This window comes from Staurois parvus, unplaced genomic scaffold (genome assembly GCF_062004578.1).
Source record: "Staurois parvus isolate SC_StPar_1 unplaced genomic scaffold, SC_StPar_1.0 ptg000795l, whole genome shotgun sequence".
NCBI lineage: Eukaryota > Metazoa > Chordata > Amphibia > Anura > Ranidae > Staurois > Staurois parvus.
The window spans coordinates 698992-725732 of record NW_028318591.1 but is presented as its reverse complement, the minus strand read 5'-3'; the positions used below and the strand labels follow the sequence as shown (position 1 = coordinate 725732).

Below are 26741 nucleotides of genomic sequence, written 5' to 3'. Positions count from 1 at the left end.
ACCCCCAAAGCATGATGTTACCACCCCCATGCTTCACAGTAGGGATGGTGTTCTTGGAATGCAACTCATCCTTCTTTTTCCTCCAAACACGACGACTGAAGTTTAGACCAAAAAGTTCTACTTTGGTCTCATCTGACCACATGACTTTCTCCCGTGCCTCCTCTAGATCATCCAGATGGTCATTGGCAAACTTCAGGCGGGCCTGGACATGTGATGACTTGAGCAGGGGAACCTTCCGTGCAATGCATGATTTGAAACCATATCTTTTCGATACTCCCTGAGTATCGAAATGCCTGAAGGCATGCTGGGAGTCTGTAAAAATTCTGAGTCTTTTCCTGCTGAGGATCAGTTCAGCTTGGAGGGTTGCTGCCCTCTTGGGCAACACTGCCATGAGCTCATCTAGATACTGAAGCTAGAGAGAGCTGACTGAGGGATTGTCATCTGAAGATCTAGCTTGGTATCACAAGAGAAAGGTGTTGCATTGATGTTGGAAGGAGGCAACCAACTGTCCCTGGACATTCTTACTTAGAGTAGGATAAGAGGAGCCGCACATTGGACGTCCGGAACCCTTGTGAACAAGTCGGAAGTGACGAAACGCGTCAAGGACGTAAGGACGTACTATACGATTTCAAACCGGAAGTAGCGGCACGGCCATCTTGAACACTGGAATTCAGATACATGGACTGTGGGAGAGGATGGACGCTGGCGTTTTTTATGTAAGATACTAATAAATTGTGAAATCCTTTTTATATATACTACACTGAGTTGTGTACTATCTGCCCCTTTTGAGGAACTGGGAAGGTGGATTGGTAGCAAATAGAAGCCTCCGAAGAGGGGGAAACTCTGGATTGCTTTGAAGGAATTCTGCTTGGTCTGCATTGCAAGAGGGTAATAGTATTTATTTCACAAGAGAGATGGCACCTTCTTATTTGGATATATGTGTATTAGAGGGAAATGGTTTTTAGTCTATTTGGATGGTAACACTGGTGTGGAGTGCTGCACCTTATCACTTTTTGGAGTGTTGTTTTATCACGGGTGGGAGTCCTGGAGGAATCACTTTCAGTTTTCACGAGTGTTTCTTTTTGTTGTAATGATAATGCACTATATTGAGTTTATATTTTTTTGAGGTATCCTGATTTTGAGGTCCTGGATTGGAATTCAGCAAAGTGGAGTGTTCCTTAACGTTTGAAAAGCACTACATATTGGAAAGCACTGTATTTTGGGACTTTCATTCATCATTTTTTTGGACTTATATGTGGACATTTGTTGGCATTTGTTTTGCACGGGTGGGGGGTGAGGGAGTATCGAAAAGATATTATTTACATTTTGTTTGCACTTTCAAGGGTGAGAGTGATACTTTTCGTAAGGGAAATTTAGAGTCTTTATTATATTTATATTTGATTTGAAACCATGACGGCGTAGTGTTCTACCGACAGTGATCTTTGAAACTGTGGTCCCAGCTCTCTTCATGTCATTGACCTGCTCCTCCCTTGTAGTTCTGGGCTGATTCCTCACCTTTGTTATCATCAGTGATACCCCAGGAGGTGAGATCTTGCATGGAGCCCCAGTCCGAGGGAGACTGACAGTCGTCTTTAGCCTCTTCCATTTTCTAACAATTGCTCCAACAGCTGATCTATTTTCACCAAGCTGCTTGGCAATTGCCCCGTAGCGCTTTCCGGCCTTGTGGAGGTCCACAATTTTGTCTCTGGTGTCTTTTGACAGCTCTTTGGTCTTGCCCATGGTAGTAGCTGGCGTCTGACTGACTGTGGGGTGGACAGGTGTCTTTAAAGAGCTCAGACAGGTGCTACTAAGTTAGATTAATGAGTGGAGTAGAGGTGGGCTTTTTAAAGGCACAGTAACAGGTCTTTGAGAGCCAGAATTCTTGCTGTTTCTTAGGTGTTCAAATACTTATGTTCAGCAGTGCAAGACAAATACATTCTTTAAAAATCATACAATGTGATTTCCTGAATTTTTTTTTAAATTCTGCCTCTCAGAGTGGGAATGCACCTACAATGTGAATTTCAGACCCCTCCATTATTCCTAAGTGGGAGAACTTGCAAAATCGCAGGGGGTTCAAATACTTTTGTTCCTCACTGTATATATATTTTTTGCTATTGGTGTAACATAGATTTTCTTTCACTTTCTGTTCTAGAAACTCAACAGGAAGTTAGAGGAAAGTAAGGGAAATTTCCCGCTTAGATATTTGTCCCCATTGGAAGATTCCCCCTCTCCTCTTGTTCTGCGGACAATTTAAAATTTTGGATTTCCCTTCACTTTTTTTTACTTCGATGACTCTGGGTAACAGTAAAAATAGAGGGGTAAATCTCTCCAATGGGGACACAGATAGCAATAAAAACTTGACAGAATGTCTAACCCTTCCCCATTCTTATGTAAAACTTAAAACGATTTTTCCAAGAGATTCACTTTAAGTGATCATCTTATTTAAAGATCTATAATGGCTTTGGCTAGTTTTATTTTAGGTTTAAAGACTTTTAAAATGATTGTTCTATGTGATTATTTGTTATATAAATTCTTTATTTTCAATTTATACTGAGTCCGAGTCATTACACTGGTATTGCAGAGCATTTTGAGTTATCTACAGAGGGCACAGCACTAGCTGTTTCCTTTCTGACTACCTCTCTCTAATTGAAACGCCATATGGAGCCTCCTAGATTGTAATCTCCCAGGATCAGGGCCCTCCTAACCCTCTTGTATTGAACTGTATTGAACTGTATTGTCTCCCGTTATATTGTAAAGCACTGAGCAAACTGTTGGCGCCATATAAATCCTGTATAATAATAATGTGGAGCCGCACAGATCAGGGAGGGGTGTGTGTCGTTCCCTGGGTACATTCAGCTGTGTCTGACGCTCACTAACAACAGGACTTTTTCCAAAAAGCAATAAAGACGCTCCTGTTAAACACAATAAAAGGGAGCATAGAGCTCCATATGTTGGATGGAAATGTTAAATATTAATATCCAGTTTTATTGCCCAAAACACACTTCTGGGCTAAGACTTCAGGGTTAAGCTCCATCCACTGGCATCTATCTTTTCTCTTTCTCACTGGCCACTGAGTGCAGGAAACTCTACTCAAGGGTACATTGAGGTGCTGCAGGCAGTGCAATAGTGACCAATTTTATAGAGCTACAAAGCAGAAATATTTGCCCTTAATTGTGGGTTCCAATGGCCATATAGGAGAGGCTAAAGGAATATTTTTTCCAGAATTTGGCAAAGGTGGAGTCTGAGGACCAGTAATGGGCAATGACCTGCAATAGGGAGGTCTGTGAAACCCAGTATGGCCATATGAGGGAAACCAAAAGTACCCTCAGTAAGAGTATTTTCTTGGAATCGGGCAGAGGTAGAGTATCAGGACCAGGAATGGGCAAATAAATGCTAGGGGGAGGTTTGTGGAGCTCAGTATGGCCCAGTGGGAAAGCCAAAGTATCCTCAGTAAAGGTATTTTCCCACATTTATACTGCGGTAGAGTATGCGGATCAGAAATGGGCAAAGAGCTGCTAGAAGAATGTTTGTGGAGCTTATCATGGCCCAGTGAATAAGCCAAAGTACCCTCAGTAGAAGTATTTTTCTGGAATAAGGCAGAGGTAGAGTACGAGGACCAGGAGTGGGCACTGAGCTGCTAGAGGCAGGTCTACAGAGTCCAGTATGACTTAGTAGGAAAGCCAAAGTACCCTCAGCAAGGGTATTTTCCTGGAATCAAGCAGAGATAGAGTATGAGAACCAGGAATGGACACTGAGCTGCTAGAGGGATGTCTGTGGAGCAGGGGCGGACTGACCATTTGGAAACTCGGGCACTGCCCGAGGGCCTGGGGTCAGTAGGGGGCCCCATGAGATGCCCCTGGTATCTTTTTCATAGGCTTTTTTGAGTTTGAGCAAGGACACAGGGGCCCCATGATCCCCTATTGCCTGGGGGCCCCATGAGTTGTCAGTCCGCCCCTGCTGTGGAGCCAAGTGTGGAAGTCAGTACTGCCCTAAGTAAGATTATCTTCTCAGAATCGTGTAAAGGTAGAGTCTGAGGACCATGAAAGGTGCACTGATCTGCTGGAGGAGGGGGGCTTCCCCATATATTCAGATATTTTTAGAAAGCTTGCATATCTGTGTTTTTCCAAGAAAGAAGGGTGGTGAGACTGCTTGAAAAAAGAGAAGTATACTCTGATAATTTGATGATGAACAGCTGCTAAAAACAAAGGAAGACAAAAGACTGTAGATGTAGTTGGAGGTTGTGAAACAGGAATGCTTACAACAAGAAGAGTGCTAAAAATGACTGAAAAATAGGAAGTTGCAAACAGCTGGTAAAAGGAAGTTAGCTAAAAAGGTAAGATGTTGCTAAAAGCTAAAAACTATTATAAAGGCATTTTAAGGGACCCCGTTGCCAGACCATTCAATTCAACAATAATCTTCCCATTAGAATATATCTTTTTTTGGAATATTTAAGCATGTTATTTACCTGTAAAAGCCTGCCGGTTGAATGCAGCGCGGCACCTGCTCGGCACAGGACCCAGAACATAGTGGAGATCACTGGAGTAGCGGTGTCTACTACAGTGATTTCCAGCTTCTAGAAGGATCCCATTGGTATGGTATATACATAGGTGCATTGGACCAAGCTTGACAAATGTAATTATGTAAAAATATCCATACCTGGAAATTTTCTTGAACTCCTTTCCACCCAGCCTATTGGGAGGACATCATATGGCGTCCTCCCACGATTGCAAATCGCGTGCGCCCCACAGGCCGCGCTCTGGTGCAGCCTGTCACCAGCTGTGTCCACCAAACACAGCCGATGACTGATCATTGACGGAAGCCTTTCCTGCCCTCAGCTAATAATGGAATCTTCTACTCTTCCAACCAGTCCATCCCCCACAGTTACTACCTTTTGTACCACTAGCCCCTCCCTCCTAGATTGTAAGCTCCAAGGAGCAGGGCCCTCCTATCCCTCTTGTATTGAACTGTATTGTTGCTGTATTGTCCCTTTTATATTGTAAAGTGCCGAGCAACGTGTTGGCGCTGTATAAATCCTGTATAATAATAATCATTGCACTAGCCTGCTGCCAGTATCATGTAATTTCTGTGACCAATCACAGCAGACAACATGACAGTTGCAAAAAATGAATGGCTTCCTTTCCTGCTGTTTTTTGCTTACAACTGTGTTGCTAGCTGCGATTGGTCACAGTGATCATATGGTACAGACAATCACAGCTCATCTGTACCATGTGATCAACTGTGGCCAATCACAGCTGATCACAACAGTAACTACTGAATGAAACAGTTTCATTCAGTAAAAATGGTTGTTTATACTAGTGAAATTCATTGGTATAAGCAATCATCATGTTTAAAAAAAAAAATATATATATATATTTTTTTTTTACATACTGTCACCAGTCAGTGTCCCTGTTCACTGCCAAACCAGTTATATGATGACGCTGTACTGCACTGGTGACAGTATGTAAAAAAAAAAAATTGTGATAATTTTTTTTTAATTTCTTCACTTTCCACAAAATTATGACAAAAAAAAATAACTTAAAAAAATTCACCATGCCTCTCATTAAATACCTCAGACTGTCTACTTTCTGAAAAGCGGTCATTTGGGGGTATTTGTACTGTCCTGGCATTTTTGGGTCTCAAGAAATGAGATCGGCCATCGGTACATCAGAATTGATCGATTTTCAGATATATATCCCATATTTTCTATAACTTTCCTACAGACTAAAAAATAAACACTGATTTATGTAATTTTCACCAAAGAAATGTAGCAGAATACATTTTGGCCTAAATTTGTGTAGAAAGATTATTTATTTGCAAAATTTTATAACAGAAACAAAGAAAAAATTTCAGTCTTTTTTCGGTTATAAGGCAAAAAAATTAAAAACCCCAGTGGTGATTAAATGCCACCAAAAGAAATCACCAGTTTTGTGAAAACAGCGCTGAAAGCTGAAGATGGGCCTGGGCAGGAAGGGGGTGAAAGTGCCCAGTATTGAAGTATTTAAATAGTAATCTCAGTCCCCATATAGGGCAGATGGCCTCACAAATTCAGGCTATAGTACAAAAGGAAAAATTATATGTGCATTAGTAGTTTCAAAACCAAAACACACATCTACAGTATATAAAACGTGTAGAATAAATAGTACACCCTCCCTCCCAGTAAAAAACAGACACTGTTGTCCACAATATGTCTACTGAGGCAGAAGCCACCCCTGTAAATCAGAATCTGTTTCCCCACATATGGCCACTCTATGAATTATTAGTGCATTTATCCCCTGCGTAACAGTTCTAGGCAGCTCTCCTGCCTTTCAGCATTGGGTTCGAATCCCAATCCAGGACACTACCTGCATGGATTTGGCATGTTCTCCCTTGCATGAGTGTCCTCCCACACCTTGAAGACATGGTGGTAGGTTCATTGGGTCCTGTCTAAACTGGCCCATGTGAGATAGGGACCGTAGATTCTAAGCTCCTTGAGGACTGAACTGATGTGAATGTACAATATGTAAAGTTGCTATATAAAGACTTGCAAAAATATTAATTTAAATCCTGCATCCAAATCTCTAATATGGACACTCCCCAGCCACTTTATTAGGTACACCTTGCTAGTACCAGGTTGGATTCTTTGTGGCATAGATTCAACAAGGTGTTGGAAACATTCCTCAGAGATTTTGGTCAATATTGATATGAGTTACTGTTGCCTTTCTAGCATCTCAAACCAGTCTTCTCCTCTGACCTCTGACATCAAGAAGGCATTTTCCTCCATTCAACACCCCTTTCTTCCCCATTCTGATGCTCAGTTTGAACTTCAGCCAGTCATCTTCACCATGTCTAGATGCCTAAATGCATTGAGTTGCTGCTATGTGATTGGCTGATTAGCAATTTGTGTTACCAACCAATTGAACAGGTGTACCTAATAAAGTGGTGGGTGAGTGTAATTCTTAAGCTTCATGCACATGGCCCCGAGATGGTGTACAGTGTGCATGGAGCATAAATAGTTGGCATAAGGGAGTCACAGGTGCAGGGTACAGTCTCCCATTGCAATGAATAAATGTGCGTGTCTACATGGGGGCACAATTCTGTATGCAGACTGTCCATACCACACTTCAGATCATACAGTGGGGCAAAAAGTATTTAGTCAGCCACCAATTGTGCAAGTTCTCTCAATTAAAAAGGTGAGAGAGGCCTGTAATTGGCATCATAGGTAGACCTCAACTATGAGAGACAAAATGAGAAAAAAAAATCCAGACAATCACATTGGCTGATTTGGAAAGAATTTATTTATTTATTTATTAAGCTGCTCGCCTATTGCAGATTCAGTCTTCCCAGCCTGGTGCAGGTCTACAATTTTGTTTCTGGTGTCCTTCAACAGCTCTTTGGTCTTCACCATAGTGGAGTTTGGAGTGTGACTGTTTGAGGTTGTGGACAGGTGTCTTTTATACTGATAACAAGTTCAAACAGGTGCCATTGATACAGGTAATGAGTGCAGGACAGAGGGGCCTCTTAAAGAAGGTACAGGTCTGTGAGAGCCAGAAATCTTGCTTGTTTGTAGGTGACCAAATACTTATTTTCCACCATAATTTGCAAATAAATTCTTTCCAAATCAGCCAATGTGATTGTCTGGATTTGTTTTCTCATTTTGTCTCTCATAGTTGAGGTCTACCTATCATGCCAATTACAGGCCTCTCTCATCTTTTTAAGTGGCAGAACGTGCACAATTGGTGGTGACTAAATACTTTTTTGCCCCACTGTATATATATATATAAGGAATGAGCTTACTATATGCGTCAAGTATTTGGCATCTCCGGTATTTTTCAAAATCGCGTGCCTCCAGAGATCTTCAAAGCAATAACGCTGAGGGATGCCACACAACAGTCTACAAGATGAGACTTTCATCTGGCCATATCACATAAGGCAGGGGTGTCAAACTGGTGGCCCTCCAGCTGTTGTGAAACTGCAAGTCCCATCATGCCTCTGCCTTTTAGAGTCATGCTTGTAACTGCCAGTCTTGCAATGCTTCATGGGACTTTGGCAACAGCTGGAGGGCTGCCAGTTTGACACCCGTGACATAAGGGATAAGGGAGCAAAGATACTGTACATCCAGTGATGACACAATTGCTACGTCCAAAAGCTGGACTTCTTCTGGACCTCAAGTAGTCCAGCTATTGAAAGAAACACATGACGTCCTAATTCCTCAATGTTTTACCACTGGATGTTGAACTTGGCTTGACTATGCTACACCCTTAAACTAATCAACAGCTTTTTGTTTTTTAAATCTACCAAAATTCCCCAAATTTTTAAGCAAATCTGCAGTCACTCATAGGCTTCTCCTGAGACTTCTTGCTGGTCTGTGGTGGGAAACGGTCCTTCTTCATGGGGCCACCCATGTCACTCCTTGGTGACCTGAGTTCTTCCCATTGGCAAGGTCCTGAAGTCTTTAATTGACAGTGTCATGGCGTCACCATGTAAGGGCAGTAACAAGACTGTAAATCAATATACGGTATCCCCTTAAACAATGTACTACAAAATCCCACAACGCATGTAAACACTTTCACCCCAAAAAGTGTAATGATCTAATAAAATAATATGCTTATAACAAAACCAAAACAATGCCAAAAGTACAATACAAAATACCCAGATCCTGATATCTGAAAATGTCCTTCCATGTAAGTAAAGTCACTCAAAATAAAAGTCATTCATAAGTTGAAAGAAAAACCTCCATGTTGAGAAACAGCCTCCAATAAGACTGCTGGGACAAAAACCTCAAAAAAAGAGAAAAACTCACATGCGTTATCCTAAGCAACTTGAATAAACCACATGTGATTCAAACACAAAAACACTCATGATCACTAATCGTGTCAAAAAGTGGACAATTGTGTACACATGCCAGTGAGACAATCACGTGAAAACAATATACTAGCAAAACGGTGAAAAACTTGTGAAAAAATTATATTTGTGAGAAATTGTGTCCACTTCTAAAGTGTATACCGTATTTTTCGCTCCATAACACGAACTTTTTTCCCCCAAAAAAAGGGGGGAAAATGTCAGTGCGTCTTATGGAGCGAATATGGAGCGTCCGGTCCGGTATTTCCACCACCGCCATGTCAGAATACCAGGCCGGCCGCTCAGCTCTGCAGTGGGACCTTACCTGTTCCTCTATCCAGCGGCGCGCTGTCTTCCCGGCTTCTGTAGTGTGCGTGACAGCCGAGTGCCAAGTGCGCATGCGCAGGAAGCGGTGCTCTTTGTGAATGGTAAGGCAGTACCTGGGACACATGACAGATCCCAGAAGCCGCCGGACCAATCACAAAGCGCAGCGCTTCTCGCTCATGCGCACTGGGCATCCGGCTGTCCGCCGAGCGCCGACACTACAGAAGCCGGGAAGACAGCGCGGGGCTGGATAGAGGAACAGGTAAGATCAAAGAACAACTCCGCGGAAGTAAGAGCGGGTACCTGTCAAATTCATGTACCCGCTCCCCCTCCCTCCCCAAAGGTCAGCAGTCATCCCTTGTACTGTCCGCAGTCTCTGGTCATCTCCTGTACTGTGTCCGCAGTCTCTGGTCATCTCCTGTACTGTCTGCAGTCTCTGGTCATCTCCTGTACTGTCTGCAGTCTCTGGTCATCCCTGTACTGTGTCCGCAGTCTCTGGTCATCCCTGTACTGTCCGCAGTCTCTGGTCATCTCCTGTACTGTCCGCAGTCTCTGGTCATCTCCTGTACTATGTCCGCAGTCTCTGGTCATCTCCTGTACTATGTCCGCAGTCTCTGGTCATCTCCTGTACTGTCCGCAGTCTCTGGTCATCTCCTGTACTGTGTCCTCAGTCTCTGGTCATCCCTGTACTGTGTCCGCAGTCTCTGGTCATCTCCTGTACTGTCCGCAGTCTCTGGTCATCTCCTGTACTATGTCCGCAGTCTCTGGTCATCTCCTGTACTGTCCGCAGTCTCTGGTCATCTCCTGTACTATGTCCGCAGTCTCTGGTCATCTCCTGTACTGTGTCCGCAGTCTCTGGTCATCTCCTGTACTGTGTCCGCAGTCTCTGGTCATCTCCTGTACTGTGTTCGCAGTCTCTGGTCATCTCCTGTACTGTCCGCAGTCTCTGGTCATCTCCTGTACTGTCTGCAGTCTCTTTTCATCTCCTGTACTATGTCCGCAGTCTTTGGTCATCTCCTGTACTATATCCGCAGTCTTTGGTCATCTCCTGTACCGTGTCCGCAGTCTCTGGTCATCCCCTGTACTGTCCGCAGTCTCTGGTCATCTCCTGTACTGTGTCTGCAGTCTCTGGTCATCTCCTGTACTATGTCCGCAGTCTTTGGTCATCTCCTGTACTATATCCGCAGTCTCTGGTCATCTCCTGTACTATATCCGCAGTCTCTGGTCATCCCTGTACTGTCTGCAGTCTCTGTTCATCTCCTCTACTATGTCCACAGTCTCTGGTCATCTCCTGTACTATATCCGCAGTCTCTGGTCATCTCCTGTACTATGTCTGCAGTCCATTAGATCAGAATTTTTTTTCCTGTTTTCTGCCTCTAAAACCTAGGTGCGTCTTATGGAGCGAAAAATACGGTAATTAAATACCCTTATCAAATACAAAAAACCACAGGGCTTGTAATCATCAAGGCAGGATGATGTCATATATGTTCCACCACAGAGATCCTCACAGCCCCTTAGATACGCTCCTCTCTACACACCAGTCTCCATACTCCAAAAACGATGCCCACCAGATATATGGAATAAGTAATAATGTAAATCCGCATATAACCTTTAAATAATACTTTATTTATATGCTTACATGATTTTCATCTTTAAAATTGCCATTGAAACAAAACCCTAGCAGCCAGACTTCTGGAGATCCTCTGAAGCACTCCTCCTGTGTATTAGATCAGACTTTCCAGGATCCAAAATGGCCGCTCGGTCACTTCTGGTTCCGCTGTGCATCTGACGTCACTTCCCTTGACGCGTTTCGTCATTGGACTTGATCATAAGGGTTTTTAAAGAGTTTTTTCAAAATCTACCAAATTCCCCCAAATTTTTAACCAAATCTGCAGTCACTCATAGGCTTCTTCTGAGACTTCTTCTTGCTGATCTGTGGTGGGAAACCACAGATCCTTCTTCATGGGGCCACCCATGTCACTCCTTGGTGACCTGAGTTCTTCCCATTGGCAAGGTCCTGAAGTCTTTAATTGACAGTGTCATGGCGTCACCATGTAAGGGCAGTAACAAGACTGGTTGGTGGGCATGGACTGGAACAGTGGATCTCCGATCTTCACTATGGCTATGGAGGGTCACATGATGGCTTTGGGAGCATGGTGAGTAGGAAGCATTTGGGGGGAAGTCAAGAGAAGGACTTTAAAAGGGTAAATCTGCTTCACTGTAACCCCCTTTAAAGACAATTTTCTTTCACTATTTAATTTTCAAAAAATAAGTTTTCCCAAGAGAAATGGATTATGCTGCATTGTGTGTGCATCACAATAATATCTCCGTTCGGTAATGAAATATTCTCCTGTATATATTTCTGCACTAACAAGCTGACAGTCCTGACATGGCACAATCACAGATCTCGTTTGCATAGTGAGCTGAAACACATGATTACATGATTATACATCCCGTATGAGTGACATCAGCAATGGGAACAGTGCAGGGTGATAATCAGCCTTATTAATATGTATCAGATATGATTACAGAGGTAAGGAGGACATAGCAGGTGGGAGACAGAGAATCACTCAATTCTGATACCTGAAGACCAGATCGTTCGAGAAATAACAAGTCTTGTTCTCGGTAGGACATGCTGGGATTTTTAGTGCATCACTCATAAAACAATAGAACTGAAAAAGTGGTTTGATAACACCAGGGCTTTTTTCAGCGAGATTGCATGGTGCAGGAAATGCAGTTCTAGCACTTAATGTATGTAATGGCAAGGGGTGCTGGGGTGTGTTGGAGGGTCTATTGATGCCGGCTGATGGGGGATCTATTTTTTCTGGGGGGGGGATTTATTTTTTCTGGAGAGGTTTACTGTTACTGGCTGCTGTAAGGTCTATTGATACTGGCTGCTGGGAGATCTGTTGTAGCTGGCAGGGGGGGGGGGGGGGTTTGTGGTTCCTTGGTGGGAGGGGGTATGTTGTTCCTGGGAGGCTATTTTTTATAGCTGCAGGGGGTCTAATTTTACTGCTTTGCTTATTATAGTTATACATTTCATAAAAATGTAGCACCACAAAATGATACTTGGTTCTGTAATCTCTAAAAGAGGCAGCACTTGGAGGTGGGTAAGTGGTGGAACCAAGGGACGGTAGGTGAGTAGGGGGTAGAGACAAAGGGTGACTTGAAGGGGGGAGTACTTGCACCTGATTAACACTGACAATTAAGGCTGATCTTAGAGGAAACAATGGTGATTAGACTAAATTTACATACTTACCAACATTATGGTCATGGACACTGGGACACTAATTCTGCCCTGAGACACTAACTCTGCCCACAATCCACGTTATTGCCAACTTACAGGGTGGGCATGCCCAAATCACACCCTTTTTACGGGTTGCCCCTGCTCAGACCCTATCTCTAGATTTGAAGGGACCACTCACCATGCCCATTTTTTGGGTTGGCCTCTCACAAACCCTGCCACTACCTATGCAGGGACCTCCCACTCACAGCCCTGATACTTACAAATAAAGCAGAACTAAACCCATTAATTTAAATAACAAACATGTTATACTTATTTGCTCTGTGTAATGGTTTTTCACAGAGCAGCCCCAATCCTTCTCTTTGACAGCACTCCTGGCCCCTCCCTCCTGCTGAGTACCCCCAGAGCAAGCAACTTGCTATGGGGGCACCCAAGTAGGCTCGCTCCTGAGCTGCTGCTCTGCGTGTCCACAGAGCCGTGGCTTGGCCCTGCCCCCTCTCACTCCTAATTGGCTCAATGGCTGTGATTGACAGCAGCGGGAGCCAACGGGTCCTGCTGTTGTGTCAGCCAATGAGGAAAGTCTCCGGAGAGCTGAGGCTCTCGTGCATATCACTGGGCTCAGATAAGTATTAAGGGGGCTGGGGGCTGCTGCACACTGAAGGTTTTTCACCTTCATGCATTTTTTGCATGAAGGTGAAACCTTGAGCCTTTACAACCACTTTAAGTGATTGCCAAAACAGTTCTATTTAGCTGTCACAGTTGCTTGCACTCTTAAACTGCCAAGCCATCAAATGGTTGGTGTCATAACCAATCACATGTGCAGCACCATGGCAACTGAGGCAAACAAAGGCTAAGACGGCAGTTTCCTTGGCAGTAATAGGTGGGAGGATTTTGTTCTGATTAATACCTTTTTGAGTTATTGTGCATGTTCAGTAACTCATCTGCCAATGTAGATGCCTGTGCGTTATTCCGGTGGGAAGAGGTTCAAACAAATAGCTACACAATGACTCAGAAGCTCTGTTTCCATCAATACCCTTGGCACTTGCTTGCAGTTATGGGAAAAATATTTTTCCTGTTTCTCTAGCTCAGCATTTTTAATTATACACAGTTTGTAAATAGCAAAACCAGAGGTGTCAGCATTCAGTGATAACAAAGCACCAGCATGGTGTCTTCTGACATGACAATGACCCAAAACATACTGCCAAACAGGGGCGGACTGACCATTTGGAAACTTGGGCAAAGCCCGAGGGCCCGGCGTCAGTAGGGGGCCCCATGAGATGCCCCTGGTACCTTTTTCATAGGCTTTTTTGAGTTTGGGCAAGGACACAGGGGCCCCATGATCCCCTATTGCCCGGGGGGGCCCCATGAGTTGTCAGTCCGCCCCGGCCGACAAGGCAACAAAGGAGTGGCAGAAGAAGAAGCACTTCCAGGCCATGGAGGGGCCTAGCCAGTCTCCAGACCTTAACCCTATAGAAAATGTATGGAGGAAGCTGAAACTTCAAGTTGCCAAGTGACAGCCATAAAACCTTAAGGATTTAGAGACGATTTGTAAAGAAGAGAGGACCAAAATCCCTCCTGAGATGTGCGCAAACCTGGTAACCAACTACAAGAAACGTCTTACCTCTGTGTTTGCCAACAAGGGTTTCTCCACCAAGTACGAAGTCATGTTTGCTTGGGGATCAAATACTTATTTTACTCACTGAACTGCAACCCAGTTTATAACATTTGTATCATGTGCTTTTTTTCCTGTATTTTTGGTTGATATTCTGTCTCTAACATTTAAAATACACCTATGATAAAAATTATAAACCCCTCATTTCTTTGTAAGTGGGCAAAACTTACAAAATCTACAGGGGATCAAATAATTATATTCTCCACTGTACAAAATATGCCATTTTGGTAAGAAGTAAGAGCAAAGATGGTTGGGGGGGGGGGTAGGTAGGTAGGCTCATTTAGGGGAAAGGAAAGGTGGTGAACTAACCAATCATTTGATTAGATTAGAGCATTGAAAGACAACTACTGAAACCCTGGGAGGACATAGTGCCAGAGGTTCCCAAACTTTTTAATATAGGTGCATTTTGTCGATCAGTTTAGCCAGTTATTCAAAATTCAAGATGATAACGTAGCCTTTACGTTGTAAATTCTGATGTTATGGGTTTTCCAAGATTTGGCTATGTTCTGTACAACAGCGGTAAATAGGTGGTTTAGAAATTTGAATTTGTTTTTATTAATATGTTTCAGTTTATATATTATAACCTTTTTGTGATACAATAATAATACAATTAAACCCTAAAGTGTCATATGTAATCACCAAAAACCCCAAAAAATTGTCCAAAAAGAAAGAAAAAATCCAACGAAAAGTCCAGTGTTCAAAAAAAGTCCCAGATTTCCAAACTTTATCATCCAATAGGAAGGATTGAATCCTATTCCATCCCGTAGTAACCTGTAATGGTGTGTATCCAATATTCTGTAGGCTGCGGCTTCAACTAACACTCTTCCCTTCAAGCCACCAGATACTGAGCTGCGGGAGTTATAATGACAGCTTCCTGATATGTCGTTCAGGAGGTGGGTGATACGGGCGGAGACTGAAGGGGTGGAGAGCCATACTCACGCCAGCTTGTCTGCCAATCCTTGGCTGTGCTAGATGTTCACACTGCTGCAGGTCCTGCTCAGCTGCACTCATTTGTTATCCATCTGATGCCGGCATTCTTTCCTTGGCTCCTGTATGCTGTTAATCAAGATTTTAGATTGAATCATCGCATATTCAGCGATCATTATAACTCCCGCAGCTCAGTATCTGGTGGCTTGAAGGGAAGAGTGTTAGTTGAAGCCGCAGCCTACAGAATATTGGATACACACCATTACAGGTTACTACGGGATGGAATAGGATTCAATCCTTCCTATTGGATGATAAAGTTTGGAAATCTGGGACTTTTTTTGAACACTGGACTTTTCGTTGGATTTTTTCTTTCTTTTTTTCTTTTTGGACAATTTTTTGGGGTTTTTGGTGATTACATATGACACTTTAGGGTTTAATTGTATTATTATTGTATCACAAAAAGGTTATAATATATGATTATTGCACTTTCTAGGGAGAAAGTATGACTTTTTGAGGGGTTTGAAGTGGAGGAGGTTATATATTTATTTTTTATGTTTCAGTTTATGATTCAAAATTACTTTGTAAAGATTTTTAGTTTTCCATAAAGTGTATAGATAATGTGGTATACTTACCCCTTTTTTCCCACAAAGGACAGGTTTGCTTTTCAAGCAAGCTAATTGTTGGAGCACTGCCAGGAAGTGGTTACAAGACAGTAGATTTTGAATGTAAAATATTTTATTTGAATTGTTCTGTATTTGCAGCCATATTTCACAATATGGACAATAAATTCCAAAAAAATAGCATGTACTTTAGGGGAGGGACAGGGGTGTGTCCTTGTAGCAGTCACCATGAGGAGTATTCACTGTTCCTTCTTGCTGACTATCATGGTCTGGACCTATGGATAGAAAAAAGGACAATTTGTTAGAGAGGGAACTCCTAAAAGATATGCCTATCAAGACATTCCACTTTCATCCTGGCATCCACTCATGTATGCATCAGTACCCTGGAAATCTGGGAACACTATCCAAGCTGGCAATATACACTCCCTGGCCACTTTATTAGGTACACCATGCTAGTGCCAAGAAAATCCCCCCACACCATTACACCACCAGCCTGAACCATTGATACAAGGCAGGATGGATCCATGCTTTCATGTTGTTTATGCCAAATTCTGACCCTACCATATGAATATTGCAGCAACCAGTCTGCCCATTCTCCTCTGACATCAACAAGACATTTTTATCCACACAACTGCCACTCACTGGATATTTTCTCTTTTTCGGACCATTCTCTGTAAATCCTAGACATGGTTGTGCGTGAAAATCCCAGTAGATCAGCAGTTTTTGAAAACCTCAGACCAGCCCGTCTGGCACCAACAACCATGCCATGTTCAAAGTCCATTAAATCCCCTTTCTTCCCCATTCTGATGCTCAATTCGAAGTTCAGCAAGTCATCCTCACCACGTCTAGATGCCTAAATGCATTGAGTTGCTGCCATGTGATTGGCTGATTAGCAATTTGTCTTAGCAAGCAATTGTACAGGTGTACCTAATAAAGTGGCCGGTGAGTGTAAATTGCTGGCTAGGAATTAACAGCTCTGTCTATTTTTGTCCTTGTGTTCATTCTTATATTGAAAATATAGTTGCATCATTGGTACCTCAGTATCCTCTGATGAACTGGACCTCAACTGTCAGCCCTAAACCTCTGCTCCAAAACACCTTCTTCCATTACACACCAGAATCTTCTATTGTAAGTCAAGCAGCTAGGTAGCATTTGGATGTGGAACCTCAAGTAAACAAGATCTCTTTAGCAGTCTTTATAGTACAGACTCATATATGGTCTGCATAATGGTCCCAGGAACAGAGGAAGATTATACACTGCCCAAAAAAAATCAGAAGTAGGGCCGTTGGGGAACAGGTGCATAAAAAATGTACCTGTCCTTTCAAAGCCACCCAAACCAATTCCTTGTTGAAAGTTGAGTATACAAGCTTCAATAATATTAGTTCTTATGATTGTCTAGGACCCCTTAGCAAGGTCTCACGCCCAGGGGCGGACTGACAACTCATGGGGCCCCCCGGGCAATAGGGGATCATGGAGCCCCTGTGTCCTTGCCTATGAAAAAGGTACCAGGGGCATCTCATGGGGCCCCCTACTGACCCCGGGCCCTCGGGCAGCGTCCGAGTTTCCAAATGGTCAGTCCGCCCCTGCTCACGTCACACCTAGGGTGGCTATGAAAGAACAAGTATGGCTTTTCTTTCAATAGCTGAGCTACTGTTGCCATTGGTCCAAGTGAGGAATCTCTATAGAAATACAAATGTAATTCAAAATAGGTCATAACCTTTTCATTAACTTATGTTGAAATTTCACATTGGTAGAATAACTCTTCCACTAACGTAACTTTTCTTCTTTTTTTCATTGCAGGTAATTAATAATTCCAAGCAGAAGCAACGTGCTGTCATTGATTTCTTGATGAAGGAGGGGTGCAAACTGTCAAACATCCACAGAGGACAGCAGAATGTTTCTGGAAATTACACTATTGACAAAAGTCACCAATGACAAGACATAGCTCTTGTTGAAGGAGTCATCTCTGTAAATATTCTGTAGCTTTCTGTGGATGTCAGACAGCCTGCACCCCTCCTTAATCAAGAACTTAATGACAACACATTGCTTCTGCTTGGAATCCATTATTTATCTGAAATGAAAAAATAAAGGTATCTATAAAAGAAGACATAGCGTACGAAAATGTGCAATTTGAACTACTACTATGTAAGTTAATAAGGTTTTATCCACTTTTGCATTTATGTCATGGTCAGGGGTCAGGATTGGAGACCAGTAGCTATAGCAGTAGAAAGGCTCCCACCAACCAACAGGAAAGGTGAACAAGCAGGTCACCCTGGTGGATGATGCAGGCTCACCCGAGGTTCTGGGTCTCAGCACTCTTCAGTATTCACCAGAGCTCCTGAAGGTAGAGATGGGTTTTGCTACGTGTTAGTACAAGGTCATGGTCCTCTGCATTGCCCCACCAGGAAGTTCAGTAGCAAATAAAAAAAAACAGATAACTGCGCTTAAATATAATAAAAAATGAAACAAATGAATATGAACGAAAAGCAGCTGACAAATAAAGGCAATATCACAAATTGTAAACTAAAGAAAATGCAGCGCTAATGAAAGAAAACTATATAATTATAAAGTCCAAATTAAAGTCTTGAAAAGTCCTCAAAACATAAAACAAAAAATGTAGGAGACTGGTCTTGACCGTATACACCAACACCATACACCTGGAAAAGATGGCCCCTTTACCGGACACTTTGACCGTATACACCGGTTAGTATGTGCAGTGTGATGAAGAGTAGATATGATGAATATTTTCAATGGATATAGTCTCCCGGATGGAATAATGGCTCCATGATGGAGAATCTTCAATAGTATCGGTCAGTAAGCACCATATAATAGGGACTCAAAACGACAAGTGATCCACAAAGGAAATCCTCTTGCACATATAAAACGAGCTTTCCACTTTAAGATTTGTTATAGTTCAAAGAAGCTCCCATCCATTATGCGTATGAGCATATGCTGGCATTCAGTGAAGGGCACCTGCATATTGCAGAGACTCAATGGTCCTCCTGGTCCACCTGGTACACTCTTGAACAGTGTAGTCAGGATTTGCCACCCACCAGGGAGGCTCTCAAGATTTATTTCTCTGGTGGGTGGCAATTCCTGACTACACTCTGTTCAAGAGTGTACCAGGTGGACCAGGAGGACCATTGAGTCTCTGTAATATGCAGGTGCCCTTCACTGGATGCCAGCATACCCTCATACATATAATGGATAGGAGATTCTTGGAAGTATAACAAATCTTAAAGTGGGAAGCTCATTTTATATGTGCTAGAGGATTTCCTTTGTGTATCACCCTATTATATGGTTCTTACTGACCGGTACTTTTGAAGATTCTCCATCACGGAGCCATTATTCCATCTGGGAGACGATATCCATTGAAAATATTCATCATATCTACTCTTCATCACTGTCAGGGCAGGAGCCGAGGAACGGACAGGCAGGCCTAACAATGTAACGCACTGGCTGACGACAACCACCACCCACAGACCAAAGTCCCTCAGGGCGCGGAGTCTAAGTCCCAGGCTGCCCTTCACCAGGGCCCCTGATGGTGGGGATGGACTTGACGCAGCCAGGAACCAGGTCGCGGCCCCCGAGACACCTCAGCTGCGGTAATGGCCGCCGCCAATGGCGTGTAGCTGGTGGAAGAGACAAAAGAGTAGTCAGACAGGCCGGGGTCAACAACAACAGGACAAAACAATACAGGACAGCAGACGAGAATCACAGGTCACGAGCCGGGTTCAGCAACAGAGGGTCAGATCAAAGGAGAATACAAAGAATAGTCAAGTCACAAGCCAAATCAGATACCAAGAGAGTCACGAGAGTCAGAACAGAGTAATAGCGACACAAAGACACAAGACACAAGTGCAAAGAGCATGTGCGGGCCACAGGCTTATATGTCATCAGCCACGCCCCTCTGGGGGGTGGACCTCAGAGACCTGAAGGCATAAAAGGATTCCCACCATGCACAGCAGAATCCAAGATGGACGCCAGCACATGGAGTAACATAACCTCAGGGAAAAGGTAGGACCTTGACAATCACGCTGCGCATACTAACCAGTGTATACTGTCAAAGTGTCTGGTAAGGGGCCATCTTTTCCGGGTGTATGGTGTTGGTGTATACGGTCAAGACCAGTCTCCTATATTTTTGTTTTATAACAATTTGAGGACTTTTCAAGATTTTAATTTGGACTTTATAATTATATAATTTTCTTTCCTTAGCGCTGCATTTTCTTTAGTTTACAATCAGTAGAAAATATGGCAGGTAGGGATCAAACAGAAGCAGTCAGTAAACAAGCCAAAAGGTCAGTAACAAGTGGTTACAGATTGGGAACAGGGGCGGACTGACAACTCATGGGGCCCCCGGGCAATAGGGGATCATGGGGCCCCTGTGTCCTTGCCCAAACTCAAAGAAGACTATGAAAAAGGTAACACGGGCATCTCATAGGGCCCCCTACTGACCCCGGGCCCTCGGGTAGTGCCCGAGTTTCCAAATGGTCAGTCCGCCCCTGCTTAGACCATGACCGGGTGAAATGTGCTAGAGGATGTGGCTTGGGAGAAGGAAAAGCTGAAGCCTTTATGATAACACAGAGAATTGAGTAGCTCTCCGGTGTGCACTTCTATCTATTTGTTTTCAAAATTGAGACAGGCCCTTAGAAAGCCAGCACCCAGCGAGGTTGGAATCACCAGGTGATTTTGATGAAGCTTTGACCGGCACTCTGGGGTTTATTGGTTCTCTACATATAAAAAACTCCAAAAAGCCTATGAAAAAGGTACCAGGGGCATCTCATGGGGCCCCCTACCGACCCTGGGCCCTTGGGCAGTGCTCAAGTTTCCAAATGGTCAGTCCGCCCCTGGTTGGGACCAAGCAGAAGTGTAATTGAGGTACAAACCAAAGGTCGGTAACAGGGGCAGACTGACAACTCATGGGGCCCCGGGCAATAGGGGATCATGGGGCCCCTGTGTCCTTGCCCAAACTCCAAAAAGGTACCAGGGGCATCTCATGGGGACCCCTACTGACACCGGGCCCTCGGGCAGTGCCCGAGTTTCCAAATGGTCAGTCCGCCCCTGGTCGGTAATGACTGGTAGCGAAGATACGGATTGCACTAGGAGAGAGAACACTAAGGCTACAGACAGTGCAATGATCTGTCAAGCAGAAAGTGTAGAGGCATGGCTTAAATCAGAAAGTTAATGGGAGGAGCAAAGAGTTCAAAGATCCTGAAAAACAGGGTTCAAGACAAAATCATTCACGGAATTGTCCAGGAAGCTGTTGAGCATCCCAGGTGGCTCAGCATGAAGAGACATCGCCAGCCCTAGCAGAGGTCGCAGGTTCAGACCTGGGTCCTGACAATTACATTTGGTACAGCCCTCATAAATGGAGAATTCTCTAAAGTTGGTGACAAATGCAGCTTGGCTGAAATGCTAAGCTTTTAACAGCCAGGCATGCCTAACCCCCAGCATGGCTTTTAACAGCCACCCTGGGGGTTAGGCATGCCTTCCATGCTGACCTAACGGGGAACCAAACAATGTTCCATTCAATATATCCATTTTGGGTGGAGTTGCTCCAGTAGGATGGCTCTAAAACACCCAGCTAATCCATGAAGCTTGTCGAACTGACCAACCAGAATTTTTCCTATTTATTGCCAGCTTTACTCCAGTGCTTTAATTCAATGTTAAATCGATTTCAGGTACCCAGCTGTATTCATTTTAATGCATAATTAAAGGGTTGTAAAATGTGACAAGAACCTTTATGTTCTATAACCGGCTCCTGTGTTTGTTTTCTCCGGGACATGACGCACTTTAAGCTCTGCCATAACACAGCAGACGAGCCGCTTAATGAGATTTCCATCCCGAAACATTACTTACAGATTGTGCGCTCCCAATGTTAATTAAAATGATCTGGTAATGCTGTACAATATCTCTGCGAAGTTAATAAGCAGCACTTATTAGTTCCTGCCAGTCGCTGCCCTAATCCCTAGAAAGCCGAGCATTAGCGGAAAGTCTCTTTATATGCGATATTTTCCCCCTGGATATAGTGGTAGTTTTCCCCGCCGTCATTTAGGATCTGGTATCTGTTTGTTGCACTTAACATAGAGCTAACCTACAAAAAAAAAACCCGCTTGCTGTTATTTCTCATTATACCATCATACGACATGTAGATTTTACATTACAGATCCATGGGAGGCGCATAGGAATAGAACACAACAGGAATAGTATGGGTTCCATTAGAAATATGTAGCTGCTAAGGCCGGAGGCACAAAATTACCCTGACTGCAGTCCACGTAAACCTATATTTTAAATGTTGATATATGCTTCAAAAAAGGAAAATTCAAAACACTAACTATGACATACAAAGCCATCCACAACACTGCCCCAATTTACATACCCGATCTTATCTCTAAATATCACTCAAACCGTACTCTCCGCTCCTCGCAAGACCTCCTGCTCTCTAGCTCCCTTATCTCCTCCTCCCATGCTCGTCTCCAAGACTTCTCCAGGGCGTCACCCATCCTCTGGAAGTCCCTACCCCAATCTATCAGACTATTACCTACTCTACTTTCCTGTAGGCGATCATTGAAAACCTATCTCTTCGGGGAAGCCTATCCCGCCCTCTGCTAATACTGGAATCCTCTACTCTTCCAACCACTCCATCCCCCACAGTTTTACCTATTGTACCTGTCACAAAGCTGGTCCTTTCTTCCCCATCCTCCCATGCTGGGACTTCTAGTCCTCCTTGTTCCTGACACAGGCAGCCCTTAGCAGCCCCTCACCCCCCCTGGCTTGCAGTCTGACCTCCTGCTGAAGGAATCCATAAATAGGCCATCTCCTCCCTTCCCCCTCAAGCACAAATTCCTGAGCCCCTGGACAGGTCTGGAGACAGGGCCTATTGCCATGGTAACCCGACAGGAAGTATCCGGTTACCAGCTCTATACTTAAGAGAGAGCAAGGAAACCCCCCCTGTGTGTTGTCCTGGTTGTGTGTGTGAGGGAAGGCTGCGCTGAGTGCCAGCTTCTCTCCTCCGAAAATCCCCCGTCCTCCTCCTCATCTCCTGGACTGTCTGTGCTGCCTGGAATCCCTGCACTGTGGAGGGAACTTCTGCTGTCCCCTTGAACCTGCCTGGATCTATCCCCTGCCTGGACTTAACCCCTTGTTCTCCGTGAGTACCTGCCTGGACTTAACCCCTTGTTCTCCGTGAGTACCTGCCTGGACTTAACCCCTTGTTCTCCGTGAGTACCTGCCTGGACTTAACCCATCCCTGCCTGGAGCCTCCTGTGTGGACTTAACCCATCCCTGCCTGGAACCTCCTGTGTGGACTTAACCCATCCCTGCCTGGAGCCTCCTGTGTGGACTTAACCCTGTGGATTACAATCCCCCTGTTGTTCTATATTGCCTTCCAGAGAACTGTACTGGGTTGCTGTGTCTGGTGTGGATCTGTGGACTAAAGGAACTGTTGTCTGTGCCCCAAAAACCTCCCCAATAAAAGCACGTTGGGTTCCGTGCAATCTGTCTCTGTGTGCTCTCTGGTTCTCTTGACAGTACCACTCACCCCTCCCTCCTAGATTGTAAGCTCCAAGGAGCAGGGCCCTCAATTCCCTGTTGTATTGAACTGTATTGTTACTGTATTGTCTCCCACTATAATGTATAATGTCCCACAGGTCTCCTCCTCCCACGCCAGACTGCAGGACTTCTCCAGGACTTCCCCCATCCTCTGGAACTCACTACCCCAATCCATCAGACTATCATCCACTCTCCTCTCCTTTAGGCGCACCCTGAAAACCAATCTCTTCAGGGAAGCCTACCCCACCCTCACTTAAGAGCCGATCTCCTCCACTCCTCCTACCACTCCATCCCCCACAGCCACTTCCTCCTGTACCACTATCCCCTCCCTTCTAAATTGTAAGCTCGAAAGAGCAGGGCCCTTGAACCCCTCGTATATTGTTTTGTTACTGTATTGTCTCATGTTCTGTCCCCCACTATAATGTACAGCGCTGAGCAAACCTTTTGGCGCTATATAAATACTGTATAATAATAATAATAATAATAATAATCTCTTCAGGGAAGCCTATCCCACCCTCTGCTAATACTGGAATCCTCTACTCTTCCAGCCACTCCATCCCCCACAGTTTTACCTACTGTACCACTCACCCCTGCCTCCTAGATTGTAAGCTCCAAGGATTAGGGCCCTCCTATCCCTCTTGTATTGAACTGTATTGTTACTGTATTGTCTCCCATTATATTGTAAAGGGCTGAGCAAACCGTTGGTGCCATAAATCCTGTATAATAATAATAATAATATGCTGGAGAATTAAACTCCATAACTTCCTTTTATCCTTAGGGGTCAGTTCACACCACAGAAATGCAGTCCAGATACTTTTCGGATGTGTTTCTACATGCACATTTACATGCGTTTTGATGAATAGCTTTGTTTTTTTCCCCTATTTTTTTTTAAACAGTTATCTAGGCTTTGGTTGTTAGGATCCGGCACCTGCTGGTGTCCACCAACCAGTGACTCATTCCTGCTGTCAGGAGTAGGGATGGCTCATCAGTTGTTAAGGAACCGGCACTCGTCCCGGCTTTTTAACAAACATGGGTCATCCTTGCTGTCAGCGGGGATTCCCGCAGAATGTAAAAAATTGAGTCAGCATTAAAAAAACTGTGTGGGCCCCCCCCCCCAATACATACCAGGACCTTTGCATATGGTATGGATTTTGAAGGAGACCCCAAGCCAAAAAAAAACAAAATAATAAATGGGGTCCCCTCAAAATCCAGTAACTTGGTCTGGTGTGGAGTTTAACCATTAGCCGCCCGGCCAATGGCCCGTTTGGCGGCTTCAGAAGTGCTGCGGCATTCCGGGTGCACGCCATTTGGCGTGCAACCGCACATGCGCAGTTTGCGGTAATGCAGAGCCTCTCAGCGGCGCGATCTGTCACCCGCCGTGTACCTCGGACACGGCCGATGACAGATCTGAGTACCGGCCCCCGTTGCTGGTACCATATGACCTGCTGTGACCAATCACAGCAGGTCACATGACAGTTGTATACAATGGATGGCTTCATTCATGCCATCCATTGTATACTACTGCCTAGCTGTGAATGGTCACAGCTAATCACATGCACATGTCATGTGATTAGCTGTGACCAAATCACAGCTAAGCACAAAAAAAAAAAAACCTGAACGAATCGATGTCATTCAGGTAAATGCTTGCTTATAGCAAAGTAATTCTTTGCTATAAGCAAATTGTGTAAAAAAAAAAAAATACTGATCACTTCCCCAAAGTAGTACAATGTTACTATGGTAACATTGTACTACTTTGGTCATAGTAAAATATGAAAAAAAAATCTTAAAAAATAAAAAAATCTAATAAAAAATTAAAAATAATAAAAAAAATATATATATATATATATATATTTTTTTTCATACTGTCACCAGTCAGTGTCCCTGTTCACCGCCATGCCAGTTATATGATGACGCTGTACTGCACTGGTGACAGTATGTAAAAAAAAAAAATATTGAAAATAATTTTTAAAATTTTTTTATTTTCCGAAAAGTTATGACAAAAAAAATACAACTTCAAAAAACTCGCCATTCCTCTTATAAAGTACGTCGGACTGTCTACTCTGCAAAAAGGGGTCATTTGGGGGATATCTGTACTGTTCCTACATTTGGGGGATATCTGTACTGTTCTGACATTTGGGGGATATCTGTACTGTTCTGACATTTGGGGGATATCTGTACTGTCCTGACATTTGGGGGATATCTGTACTGTTCTGACATTCTTGGACCTCACGAAATTAGATTGGCTGTCAGCACTTCAGGATTGATCAATATTCAGATCTATACCATAGTTTGTGAACTCTATAACTTTCCTACAAACTAAATAATACATCCTAATTTGGGTTATTTTCACCAAAGACATGTAGCAGAATACATCTCGGCCTAAATTTATGAAGAACAATTATTTATTTGTAAACTTTTATAACAGAAACAAAGAAAAACGTGTTTTTTTTCAAAATTTTTGGTCTTTTTTTGTTAATTTAGCAAAAAATAAAAACCCCAGTGGTGATTAAATACCACCAAAAGAAAGCTCTAGTTGTGTGAAGAAAATGAAAAAATTTTAGTTTGGGTACAATGATGTATGACCGCGCAATTGTCATTCAAAGTGTGAGAGCGCTGAAACGTGAAAAATGGCCTGGGCAGGAAGGGGGAAAATTGCCCGGTATTGAAATGGTTAAGGGCTCATGTACACTGCAGCTGATAAACTCACGTTCAGCGGGTTTTTTTTTTTCAGCAGCCCCTGAACTCTCCCTAATGTTTTCCTGTGTGTCCGTGTACACATCATCATTTACAGTCAGCTGAGCTTACAGCCTTTTTTTTGAACGTAGAAAACTTGCATTCAGGAGTAGATTTTTATCAGCGTTTCAAACGCAAAACGCTTTTAAATGCGTGTAATAGGTGTTTGCGGTTTACATTTTTTTTTAACTCTTCCATTTCCAGATGCTGTCCAGAGCCTTTTTTCATCATGAAAAAAAGCATGCAAAGTGTTTTCCCGGCACTCAAATGGACCCGGTACACCATACTTTGAGATTTTGCATGAAAAAAAATATGTTAGACACGGCTGCAATACTTTCTACAGAGAAATGAGCCGGAACACATCCAAACACCACAAAAAAAAGACAGCTAATCTCAACAAATACTGCTCTCTCTGCTTCTGCTCTCTCTATTTCTCTCAAAATGTCTGAAATAGTTAATTTTTTACTGTTTTTCAGTGCTTTTTGGAAGGTCTCCTGGGGTTATCTTAAAAAAACGCTTCTAAACACAAATGTTCATAAAAGCGGTATGCAAACCCGGCTAAACAGATGATTTTTAACCTACGTTTTCCAGCAGTCAGTTTTCATCGTTCAGAAGTGTCCCGTGTACATGGGGACTAAGGGGATCTCCAAGCCAAAAAAATAAAAAATGGCATGGGGTTCCCCCCCAAATTCATTCTAGATTCTTATCTGAGCATGTTGCTTGGCAGGCCAGGAACTGGGGGGGGGGGGGGGGGGGGCAAGTGAGCATAGCATCCACATACCCCCCCCCCCCCCCCAAAATATAGCAGGCCACATGCACTCAACATGGGGGGGGGGTGCACTTTGATGTTCAT

At 43.7% G+C, this 26741-nt stretch overlaps 1 protein-coding gene across 2 annotated transcripts in view; it reads right to left on the bottom strand.

Annotated features, from left to right (window-relative positions):
• Window positions 1-15701: 15701 nt before the first annotated feature.
• TEX55 (testis expressed 55) overlaps window positions 15702-26741 on the bottom strand; it is a 136357-nt gene continuing 125317 nt past the window's right edge. For both annotated transcript variants that reach the window (XM_089654738.1, XM_089654737.1), the window contains one exon: window positions 15702-15879. In XM_089654738.1, coding sequence (XP_089510864.1) covers window positions 15844-15879 — 36 coding nt within the window. In that variant the 3' untranslated portion in view covers window positions 15702-15843. The remainder of the gene's footprint in view (window positions 15880-26741) is intronic.